Source organism: Gossypium raimondii, chromosome 9 (assembly GCF_025698545.1).
Source record: "Gossypium raimondii isolate GPD5lz chromosome 9, ASM2569854v1, whole genome shotgun sequence".
Lineage (NCBI taxonomy): Eukaryota > Viridiplantae > Streptophyta > Magnoliopsida > Malvales > Malvaceae > Gossypium > Gossypium raimondii.
Genome location: NC_068573.1, coordinates 9,142,250 through 9,154,528, shown reverse-complemented (window position 1 = coordinate 9,154,528; position 12,279 = coordinate 9,142,250). Strand labels below are relative to the sequence as shown.

The 12,279-nt window shown below is 33.2% G+C and overlaps 1 protein-coding gene across 2 annotated transcripts; it reads right to left on the bottom strand.

The window, feature by feature from the left end:
- Positions 1–7,391: 7,391 nt before the first annotated feature.
- Positions 7,392–10,097, bottom strand: LOC105798362 (heterogeneous nuclear ribonucleoprotein 1). 2 transcript variants are annotated; one of them, XM_012628401.2, is made up of 6 exons: positions 9,891–10,097; positions 9,349–9,389; positions 9,068–9,231; positions 8,847–8,946; positions 8,551–8,720; positions 7,392–8,187 (listed from the first exon to the last, which is right to left on the bottom strand). In XM_012628401.2, exons 1-6 carry the CDS (start codon positions 10,004–10,006, stop codon positions 7,663–7,665), a joined length of 1,116 nt encoding a protein of 371 aa, XP_012483855.1. In that variant the 5' UTR covers positions 10,007–10,097; the 3' UTR covers positions 7,392–7,662. The 2 variants fall into 2 exon arrangements, with proteins under 2 accessions (XP_012483855.1, XP_012483856.1); XM_012628402.2 differs by lacking the exon at positions 9,349–9,389.
- Positions 10,098–12,279: the final 2,182 nt, after the last annotated feature.

Genomic DNA, 12,279 nt, shown 5'->3' with positions numbered 1-12,279 from the left:
TTTAAATCTAGAACTCAAATTTGCAACCTGATTTCACTATAGTCCTAAATGGAATTCCTATTTCTCATTTACACTACAAAATTCAAAAATTTTGTATTTTAGTCCCTGTTGAACAAAATTATCAATTGACTTCACAATTTAGTCCCTTTATACTACTACACTTAAAATCTATCAAATTAGTACTTAAAACTTCAAAGATTCAGCAATGGCATCCTCTCAAAACTTTATTAGTTATGAAAAATAACACATGGGTCAACTAAATTAAGCTCTCAGAATTTCAAAAACATAAAAATTACAAGAAAATAATAGAGGACTTACTTGAATTTTAAGGTTAAAGCTTCCAAAACCCTAAGTTGGCATTTAGCTCCTTTTCTTTCTTAACATTTTGGGTAGGGAGGAAGAAGATGATATGGTTCTCTTCCCCTGTTATCTTAAGTAATATACATATAATATAAATTTTCTTTTTACTTTAATTTTAACTAAACAATTATTTTTATTTAAAAAAAAATGATGAATCTTGTTACTACCATCCACTGTACTATCCATAATGGTACAACTGTTACTTAAGGCCCCTACCTTAAGTTCTAATTGAAGTTTCTTTAGTAATCATAGTTTTACCCCCTTTACCATTTAGTCTCTATACCTTAATTAATCACTAATTTAATAAAATTATGTATTTGAAATTTAATTCACCTATATTATAACACTGTAAATATTTTACGTGCTTGGTTTATGAAAATGGGGTCCTAAAACCATACTTTTCGATACCACTAACTTCTGGGTCATTACATAGAGAGCATAAGAATACAAAATATGACTCATCTACTTCACAGGGCAAGTGGGATACTGTTAGATCTAATGCCCTAAATGTAGTATATTCATTTTCTATATTTTTTTCAAACAATTGGTTTAATAATAATATCCATTAATTACATTAAAACACTTCGTATATTGTTCTCAATGTTTTTGCATGAAAAGCAAAATGGAACAGAAGAAAATTGCAACGCCCCAAAATTTCTAATTTTGCTATTGTGAAAATATGACACAAATATCTGTCAGATTTAATGGTTATGTGTTCTAGGAGTGTTTGGGAGGTCCCAAGTTCAAGCCTTTTCTTGGGCAAATTTTGGTATTTTGAATGAATTAGGTCTTACTCTTGTTTAGTAGGCTTTTATTTGATTGTTGGGTAAATTAAATTAGAATGGGCATGTTGGTTTGGTGGTTAAATGGTGTGTTATTATGGTGGAGGTCTTGTGTTCAAATCCCTATGCAGTCAATGATATTATTTTTTGATCAGATTTTGGGATAAAGTTGTGTAATAGGAGGATTCTGAGTAGTGAATGTGTAGTGGGAATTAGGGGAGAAGATTAAGGGATTTTGGAGGTGATCGGGATTTTATTTTATTTTTTGACTCTCTTTTCCAAAAAAAAATTCTACCGTCTATTATTATCCGTCTCCTCTTACTGAAGTTCTCTGAGTTTTTCCATCTTTCTCTTCTTCTTGATTTTTCCCTAATCCATTTATTTTCCTTCGTTTTCACACGCGATTAGTGCTCGCTTAGTTTCGGTAAGTGTTTCTCTTCGTTTCTGTCATGAATCTCTTAATGACTGAAGTGGTAATGTTTTTTTCTTTGCGATTTAGGCGTAGGGGGAGGCTCAGACTAGTGAATTCAGTGTTCTCGTCTTAACAATAGTTAAACGGAGGGTTATCGTTGGTGGTAAGTTGGGTTTCTGTTCGTTCTTGGTTGTCAATTTGCTTGTAAATTTGCTAAATTGATGTTGAGTGTCTTGATTATAGGCTTTGGAGTGCTCGGAGACTGTTTTAGCATAAAAAAAACCAGGTGTGTACCCGAAACACAAAAAAAAGGGGATTCGGCAAAAAGCTGAAATTGCTTGCTGTTTGGATAGCAGTAGTAGGCTAACTTTGAAAAATCGCCATAAATTGTGGAAATCGAATTAGAGAATGAAAAAAATATAAATTAAATATTATAGAGTCTAGTTTCTTATAGAAGAAACAGTGTAAGTAATGGAATTATAAATCGTGAGGTATAATAAACTTTATGAGACAAGGTCAGATTGAATTTGAGTTTCCCTGTTCTAACTTTGGAAAATCATAAAAAATTGGATAAAAATAATTAGGGTTAAAATTTACATGTTTAAATTATTAATGAGTCTATTTTCAATAGAAACAAATGGAAACATCATCCAATTTTTGTACTAAGAGATAATTAATTTTTAACAAAGAAGGGACAAAGCTGTCAGACAACAGAATAGGGGTAAGTTTGAAGATTTTACTGTACTTATTGGCTAAACCAAAAATTATGAAAATTTAATGGTAGAAAGGTATTTGAGTCTAGTTTCAAATACATCAAGCAGATCTTAATTCGGAATCCTATAGCTCAAGATAGAAATAATTTAGTAACAGTGACTCAAGTAGACAGCTTTGAAGGAACATATAAGTAAATAGTGAAAACATATATGAATAATTAACTAGCACGAGTTACATTAAAAATGGATCACGTGGCTAATGCCAATTTGGGCCAAGTGGGCCATATGGGTGTGTGAGCCCATTTTTCTGAAAATTTCTGTAAGGTTGCACGGGTCGCCCAAGTCGACTGTGGACCTACTGTAGGGTCGATAAGCTTTACTCAGACCCCTATATGTGTGATCTGTCTATTTGATTTCTATACTGAGCATGACTTATGATATCTGAATGTATGTACTATTAGCTGCATAATGGCATGACGTATTTTGTATTTTGCATTGCATCGGGGTGGGTTGATGATATTTGGAGGAAGTGTCTGAAAGGCTATTAAGCCTGTTATCTGGCAGCTCAGCTGCAACCTTCTGATTATGTACCGCATTTCGGTACAACATGGTGTGTAGAGATGGGTGGGTTGATTTAATCCCCACATGGTGTGTAGAGGATGGTGGGTATGATTCTGATTTATTGTATTTGCATTTTGTATCTGATATGGGCCAAGACCCTAATGCATTTTTAAGACTGTATCTGAATGGGCTAAGGCCCAAACTGATTCTGTGATGGGCATTGGCCCCAGACTGTATCTAACTGAATTCTGTTGATTATCTGTATGCATGTTTTCTATGGGGATTACACACTGAGTTTGCAAAAACTCACCCTTTTTCTGTTTAATCTGTATAGGTAATCCCTAGACTTGACAGGTCAGTGCAGCGGAGGACTCGACAGTGGCCACACGTGAATTTTAGACTGTTTTCTATTAATGCCTAGAATTTATTACTTATTTGGGGGTTTTTGATGTATCTTCTGGACTATGGACTGGTTGGCTTTAAATTTGAGACTTTATACTATTTTTTATGAATTTTTTTAAAACTGCAACTCCACAAAATACAGCTTTTTTCTAAAAACTAAGGTTTTTTGTAAATTTAAACGATTTTCCCTAAATTAATTAGTTACAAAAGCTTCCGCTAAGAGACAAGTTTTAAAGCAAATCAACTAGTTTTTTTTAATTAAATAAAAGCTAACTTACTGTAACAGTTTTTAAAGCAAATCAACTAGTTTTTTTTAATTAAATAAAAGCTAACTTACTGTAACGGTTTTTAAACTCGACAATCTTGTCTTCAAATCCCTTTCCATGTGGCATCGCTAGATTTGGCCATAACTTCTAGGCCGGGTTTCAGGTGTTATAAAAATATTGGTTCACTTGTTATTTTATGTTTAACTAATACTAAGTAGTATTACGTCATCGGGTTGTAATATGGAAAGACAACTTGTATTAGTAGATGAACCTAAACATGTCCTTAATCTAATAAAAAATGAGCAACTTGGTTGCAAGACTAATATGTCGTCTATCAAGTCCAATTAGAGAGATGTTTTATCTTAGGTATCAGAGTAGATGACTCCCAGAAGATAGGTTCATATATGTGACTGACTTGACTGAGAATACATCGGACATAACCCAAGTAGAATAAATCATAAATTCGTTTATAGATTTTTTTCACTTGTAACGTTCATAGTGTGGAATACCTTAATCCTAAGTGGATGGTGGACTATGTATAGGTGACTCATATATTTGATGTAAGCAAAAACTTGAGTTTAAGTAGATAAGAACCGAAAGCTGGTGCGTTGAGTATACTACTTTTGCAGTATATATCATCATTCACAATAGTGGAATTCATAACCCAATTAATGGGTAAACGATATCCTCTCATTGACATTACATGATAGATGAAAAGTAAACGTGGCCACAGGTCGTTTGTCTTTGTGATAAATGACTTAATAACTATTTTATAGTAATTGGATTTTCATGAAGGAAGATGTAATGGTTACCATGAGATAAAATAGAATCATATTGAGAGAACGAATTTATTGCAAAGAGATTAAGGATATCCTATGAGGGTAACACACTTATGACAAGGTCATTAGACAAACATTGATTAAATAACTTTCGTAATGGTATGTAATTGGGGAGAGCTCAGTCGTGATACTACAGTGAAATGAATTTTTAACTAAATAGTTTATTATTAGTAGGTGAAAATCTAGAATTTAATTATAAATTATTTGAGCTTTAACTAAATATGTCCAATTGGTCCCTCCGCTAGCTTGTTGAAACCAAAAATGAATTGCATGTAGAACCAAATGAACAAAAAATGATGGAAATGATGAAGTTGGAGAAATGGGTCACATTTACAAATGAAAATGTTTTCTCACTAAGTATAAAAATGACTTGAGAAGTAATTTAAGTTTTTGAATTATTAATCATTTAATTAAATAATTGAAGTTCGAAAATGAAATTAAATTAATTAGTCATTATGAATCCATCAAATATGAAAATCAAATATATTTCCTCGTAGATTCTTTTATGGTAAAAATGCAATGACTTTAACGTAATTAGAATAGGGTTGAGAAAATTATTTAATTAGAAAAATAATTTATCTAATTAAATTAATTAAATAAATCATATTTATTTTGAGAAATAGAAAACATGTATTGGGTTGAATTAAATTATAAATTATTTTGAGAAATAAAAAACATATATTGGGTTAGAAGCACATATAATTAGACCCAATACAGGAGAGTCTCAAATCCCCTCATTATAAGAAAGAGGGGCGGCATCTCTAGTATTATTTACTAGGGTGTGTTACCCACCCCATTCTACTTAGAGTAGAATATTGTTTTCTATTAAATAAATATTATTTGTGTTTTACTAATTTAGTTAGAATTTTCCTATTTCTCATTGTAAATAGATGACACAGGTAGAGCTCGATGGAAAATTGGGTTTGGAAAACATAGCGAAAAATAGATTGAGAAAAATTAGGGTTTTAATTTTATTTTTCTAAAACTAGAACTAGGTTGTGATATCTAAAGTAATAAACACTTAATTAAAAATTGTACATTTTCGATTCGTATAGGATGAACGGTTTGACTAGTAGTCTTCTTTACTATCTACAAGCTCGCATTTGTCGAGTGTGGGCTTGCTTCGAATCAAAAATAGAAATTCACAAAAATTACCAGTGAGACAATTTTGCAATTTCTCTAAACTTCTAGGCCAAGTTGTAAATATCTATAGAAATTTTCTGAAATAGTTTTTTCAGATAATTTTCTGTCTACAGTTTTCTCTTGAATTCAAGTGTGTGAAAAATAATGACCCAAGACTCTCTTTATATAGGAAGAGTTTAGAGAGTTTAATTATAATTAAACTTAATTACACATGTGATAATATGCTTGTTATGTAAAATTTTGAAAATAACATAATTTAACAATTATCATTTGTATCAAAACTGAAATTTCAAATTCAAAAATTACAAGGACTAAAAATAACCAAATTAGAGTTTAAAGAATAAATACACAAATTACTCATAATACAAACATTAACAGCAGAAATTGATCTAAAACCTATCAACCTGTTACAAATAAAAGCACCAAGACTATTCAATCTAGTCATCGGAAAACTAATAAATGACTTGTGTTGTTTAAATTCTTGTTAATACTAGGTTTTGAATTCTCGACAGCTCTTTTTTTACCCTTTAAAGAAAAAGCTTTTCAAGGTGTAAGTTGCAGATGTATCTTCTTGGTGATAGATTAACCATTCTCTTTTGAAGGTCTTAATATGAATGATATTATAAGAATTGGTTTGATGGTTAATCGTTGTTTAAAATAATTTTAAAATAATAAAATATAAATATTTTTATACAAATTATAAAAATAAAATTAAATATTTAACTAATTTAAATTCGATTTAATTATAAATTATAAAAATTAAATATTTAAGCTAACTTAAATTTTACTTAACTAAAAAATATAAAAATAAAATTAAATATTTAAACTAACTTAAATCCGATTCAACTATAAATGTGGATGAATTAGAGCAGAGACCCTAAAGGTTGGGCTTTTGATGCTAACACGTTCCTCGGACCACAGATTCCAATAATAGAAGCAAACAATCATGGATGGAAACAGAACACAAATTCCGCAGCCGTGATATGGTGTTATAATCGTATCCGAGTTTCACAAACTGCTATTGGATAGAAGAGTAGCAATATGAACAAGTTGATAGCTTTGTATTTAGAAATGGCATAATGATAATTTAACATTTAACATTTATATATTTTATCAATTTGATCCTTAATCTTTTAAAAAAAGTCGAATTTGACAATCAACCTTTCAAAAAGAATCAAATTGTTTTTTGTTCTTCCAAAAATACAGGCTAAAACATCTTTAAATATGGCAATTGTTCTCACATTGGAATAAACACTTTATTGTTTGAGTTAGTCCATGATATTTCTTTGAAAAATGTTGAACCAAAAAAAAAATTCAGACCCCAATTTGAAAACAATCGCCTAATTTAGACTTCAATGTAAAAATAATTACCAAGTTTAGAGATGAATATAAACAAATAATAATAATAAGACCATGACTGAGAACCATTGCTAAGTTGGAGCACAAAAATATTAACCAAAAACAGATGATGAGGAAGGGCTTCACATTTGCAACTAGGATTTTTCTCCCAAAATAAGATATTTAAGGGCAATGCTAAAGTTATGGTGTTTAGCAGAGAACTCATGAGATATTTTGGAAAATTATGTGGTGGTAAAAAAGAAAGCTTGTCTATATTCATATTCGTATTGACTTACATTTTATATTTGTTTAATATAATATATCCCATAGTTATGTTTTTATGGCAATGTTGATCGGATATTTACTTTAAAAATAATGAGTTCAATTGTAAAAATAATAATATCTTATCCATTTTTAAAAAAAGAAGAGGTTATGCTAATGATTTCCAAAACAGGGTAAAGAAAGAGAAATAGAAGCATGGTAAAGCATAAGGGAAATAAGAGCTGAATTATATATATAAAAAAATTTGTTTGCTTTTTTGGCTGCTGTATTCATTCAAGAATCGATCTCACAGCTAGGGAAGTTTGCATTTTAATATCAACTAAAAGAGAAATACAAAATCAGACCACTTAGCTCTCGCAGTTTAGCTTAAATTAAACTAAAATTTAAAAGAGTAAAATGGATACTCAAATCCTTAGAAAGTTGAAACCTCAAATTCTGAAAGACTCCCAAAAATAAACAACAGAGAAACTAAACTAAGGAATAATGAACATAAGAAAAGAGCTACAATAGTACAAATTGAGACAACATTTTGTAACCTCTCAACAGAGATCTTTCCCAGTTTGCCTATCTTCCATAGGGATGGTATCGACCACTTCCCGCACCACTATACCCCCCTCGACTTCCATAGAAAGAACTCCCTCCTGCAGCACCACCACCGTAGCCGCCACCAAGGCCTGCATCGTAGCTACTACCATATCCACCACCAGCAGCTCCAGCACCGTATCCCCCATAAAACTCACCTGGGCCTCCATAGCCACTTCCCATGTCATACCCTCTGTTGAAATTTCCTCCATAGCGACCCGAGTATCCAAGGGACGGCTCTCCTCTGTATGGCCCTATACCACCACTGCCACCACCACCATAACCTCCATAACTGCCAAACTCACCACCCCCATATGCCCCAAAACCACCAGCTCGACCCCCATACGCACCACTTGATCTATTATAACCACCACCAAATCCACCACCTCCATATCTACCATAACCATCTCCGAATCCGCCACCATATGCAGTCCTAGAATCATTATATCGTTTGGATGGAGGCGGGGGAGGATTTGGTTTCTTCGGCTCCGCCCTTTTTATCTCCACCTACAAGTAAAGGGATACATTATGACACTCATTTTAGGGTTTACTCTTAAAACTGCAAATATAAAAAGAACTATTGCTAATATAATGGAATCTTAAGAAGCATTTCTTTAGGGTCTAAAACTAGACATCAAAGCAAAACGGTACAGCACATGGAAATGCTATCACTTGGCAACAGCACAGAGGGGGAAAAAAAACAACAGCCCACAAAAACGGTTTGATCAGTATTTCACAAAAAGCACCTCCATGACAAGGACTTTGCATGTTAATAATTATCAACAAGTAGAGACTTATTTGATTGATGGTCAATGATTGTAAGAAGAAAATATACATAAATCTAGTCAATTTAAAGGGCAATGCACATACCTGTGCACCGGCAAACTCAATCTTGTTTCCCTTCTCCAAAAGATCATCAACTGCTTGCTCAGTTTCAAAAGTGATAAACCCAAAACCACGAGAACGATTGGTAGCATGATCCCGCATGATTTGGTGTTCTCGGACTACTCCATATTGTGTAAAGAAGTCCTTGAACTCATCTGCCAATTTGCACCAAATAGATTAACACTTGCAACAAAAATCAACGATGAATCAAGACCACATTGGTTAGATGGCCTCGAGCTTCAATGTCATACACATTAAAGGCAGAAAAAGAATGGTATCACCTTCGGATACGGTTGAAGGAATTCCACCTACAAAAATCTTCCTAGTCTTGAAATCCTTACTTCCAGCAGCACCCTTTGGTATTGTTCTCTTAATCTCCACCTAATAGGCCAAAAATATCGAGACAAAGAACAGTACCTCAAGTCAAAAACGAAGCTGCATCCACTGGACTACAAGGAAACATAACAATCAAATTAACATTGAGACTAAAGCTAATTCTTACTTGTTTCCCATTAATAATATGAGTGTCCTCGATGACTTTATCAACTACAGAAGGCTCTGCATAAGTCACAAACCCAAACCCACGAGGCTGTCCCGTTTTCCGGTCCTTCATTATCACAGAATCCGTAATTTCACCATATTTACCAAAATGCTCAAGAAATTGTGCTGCATAAAATATATAAAACAACCGAATCGGTACGGACAACGAGCGGCGCAATTTGTGCTATAATATTCAACAAGATTAAGAGAAAAAATCTCTAACAAACAAGCTAAAGAACTAACCAGAACTTGTCTCTCTCGCTAAACCTCCTACAAAAATTTTGCTGCAAATTTCCAAATATTGAATATAAATCATAAATCACTTCCAAAGTATTCATACTAAAACCGACCTTTCAAAGAAACAAATACCTAAATATATCAAAATAATCCTATCAAAAAAGTAAGTCTAAAGCCAAAAAATAAAAAACCCTAATTCCTCTTATTCCATTATCGTTATTATTTTAAAATACAAAACCAGACTTTGCACGAAAAATTGGGGAAAAAAGAAATGGGTATTTCTATCCAACTTAATTTACATATTTTTTCAAGTCATTAACTAAAAGGTAAAGGAAAACGCTCAAGCTTTAGATTCACTTTTTCTATCATTTTCTGACGAAACATAGTAAATCTAAAAATGCGTATATATAAAAATAAAAAAAAGGGTCAATCTAGTTTTCAGTCAATCCACGTTTTTACATGTGAATAAGTGATGGATAATAGAAATTTCAAAACTTTCCTTCATTTTCTCAAGAAACAAACAAGAAAAGAAAGGAAAAGAGAAATACCCAGGACTAGCTCCATCCCCGGTGTGAGGGTGAGACTTGTCATCATCGGGATGGTCGGAGGATCTAAAATCGTTGGTTTCGCCGTCGGGGATGGCATCACCGCCTCGAGGGTCCATTTGGCGGAGTGGGGGAATATGTTAAAGGGAAAGAAAGGAAGAAAGAAAGCTTAACCCTAAAAATGTGATGTTATGTATTGTAGTTTCAAAGTTTTGAACACCTTTTTGAAGTTAAAATAAAAAACCCTGAAATAGAAACCACCGACAGTTATTATTTGGCTAAACAAAGCAAGGTTATTATGTTAAGAAAGTTGTTTATTTGGTTTTTTGGGACAAATTTATGGTAATTTTCTTTTACATAAAATACATTTATTAATTTAAGTACATAATACAACTTTGATGGGTGGAGACTTAATGGTAAATTTGATGTATACGTCAGTTTTAAGAGAAATAAAAAGTGCCTCTAAGAAGTATTTTTTGTTGATTTGTCTTAAAACGCGTTCTACAAAACGTATATTTTTTTTACTAACTTAGCATATTAGCTTTTTTGGTCAAATGGTTAAATGTTAGTGGTTTTGTTCTTAAGTCTCAAGTTTAATTCCTCATCTACTCACATTTATATTTTTTATTTCACGTTGTTTTAAACTTTTCTTAAAATTTTTAATTAATAATTAAAAATATATTTCATAAATAATTCTCACAAATGCAGGATTCTGGGTACTGGGTGATACGAAAAACCATACAGTTTAACTAATCATTCTTCCACACCCTTGAATTTCTCGTCACACCCAGTTCTCCTAAGGACCTGAATTTAAAGAAGAGTAGAGGAGCTAACTATAAAGAAGCAGAACTTGGCGGGTCTTATTGAGATATTTAGAAACTTAAGTGGCTAGTTGAGAATATTTGGATTTCAATTTTGGTTTAGTTAGCTTGGAATCAATTGGTTCCATAATGGGAGACAAAATGATTAGTGGTGATTGGCTATAAAGGACTAAGGATACAGTGCCAACTTGGGTTATATATATGTATATGTAGGTGTGTGTGTGTGTGTGTGTGTGTGGAAGACAAAATTCTTTTCAATTCTGTTTACCTAATTTTCTTTTTGTAGCACCGTCTTCTCCGGTCGCTTCGAAGAAGAAGAGGATGTAATTGAAGGAAGCTTTACATGTTGTAGTCGTTGTATGAATTGAAGTCTGGAAGTAGAGAAATTGGGGAACTGGTAAGTTTTCTTACCTCTTTGTACTCGTGGATTGAAGGAAGAAGTAAAGTAAGAATTCTTGAAAAGTTTTTGTATAAGTATAAATTTTGCGTTTTTAAGATTTGAATACCTTTGAGTTAACCAATGAATGGTTGTTATGCTTAGTTGCTAGGACAAATGAGGCTATGGCGTTTAGACAAGCTAAGCTGTCAAGGAAGCAATGTGAGTATCTACACTTGACTTTTAGGTGATTGTTGATGTTGTGTTGTTTGCTTAAACCATATTTATGGCTGCTTTGAGTCATATTCTAAACCATGGCCAAGTATGAATATAGAAGTTAAGTAAGTTGTTCATGCATAGGTTTGCAAGTATATGGTTGAGCGTTATATGGTTGCAACTTGATGAACAGATGCATGATGCAATGTATGTGGTAGTCACTAGTCTAATGAATTGCATGTTTTTAATGGTGGAGTTTGGAGGGGAGATTGTTAACGAGTTAGACGAAGTTAGGTTTGGGGAAGGGAGTTTTTGTCAAATTTCACAATTCGATGTTGTTGGGTGAAAACCATGATGTGCAAAGCTCTAAGCCTTGCAGAGGGGACATTATGATGTTCGAGCATCAAGGTTAGAATGGCGAAATGAAGGAATGGGAAAATGGATAGAGGAATGAGATTCCGCTAGATTTTACAATCCAGTGTTGCTAGGTGTAATCCATTATGTGCGAAGCTTCGGACCTTGCGGAGGGGACACTGTGATGTTCGAGAATTAAGGTTAAATATGAAACAAAATGGTATCAACTGGCTCACTAGAGTGACACTATGACAATAATCATTAGGTTTCATAGAACAACACTGCAATGACGGTCAGCAGACTTTATGGGGTGACACCATGACGGTGGTAAGGTCCTACAGGGTGACACCTCAAAAGAGGTATAAGTTGTAAGACCATAGCTCGGTTATGGTGACCAATAGAGTCTGTCAGTATTTAAACATGGAGTTATAGGTGTAAGACCATACCTAGTTCGCCAAGACAATACACACGAGGTAGTTTGCCAGGACATTAATCATGAGGAACAATGTGTAAGACTATAGCTCGGCTATGGCAACATAGAGAGTCCGCCCATACGTTAAACATAGGGTTACATAGTGTAAGACCATAGCTCGACTATGGCAACCGGTAGAGTCTACCAGAACAG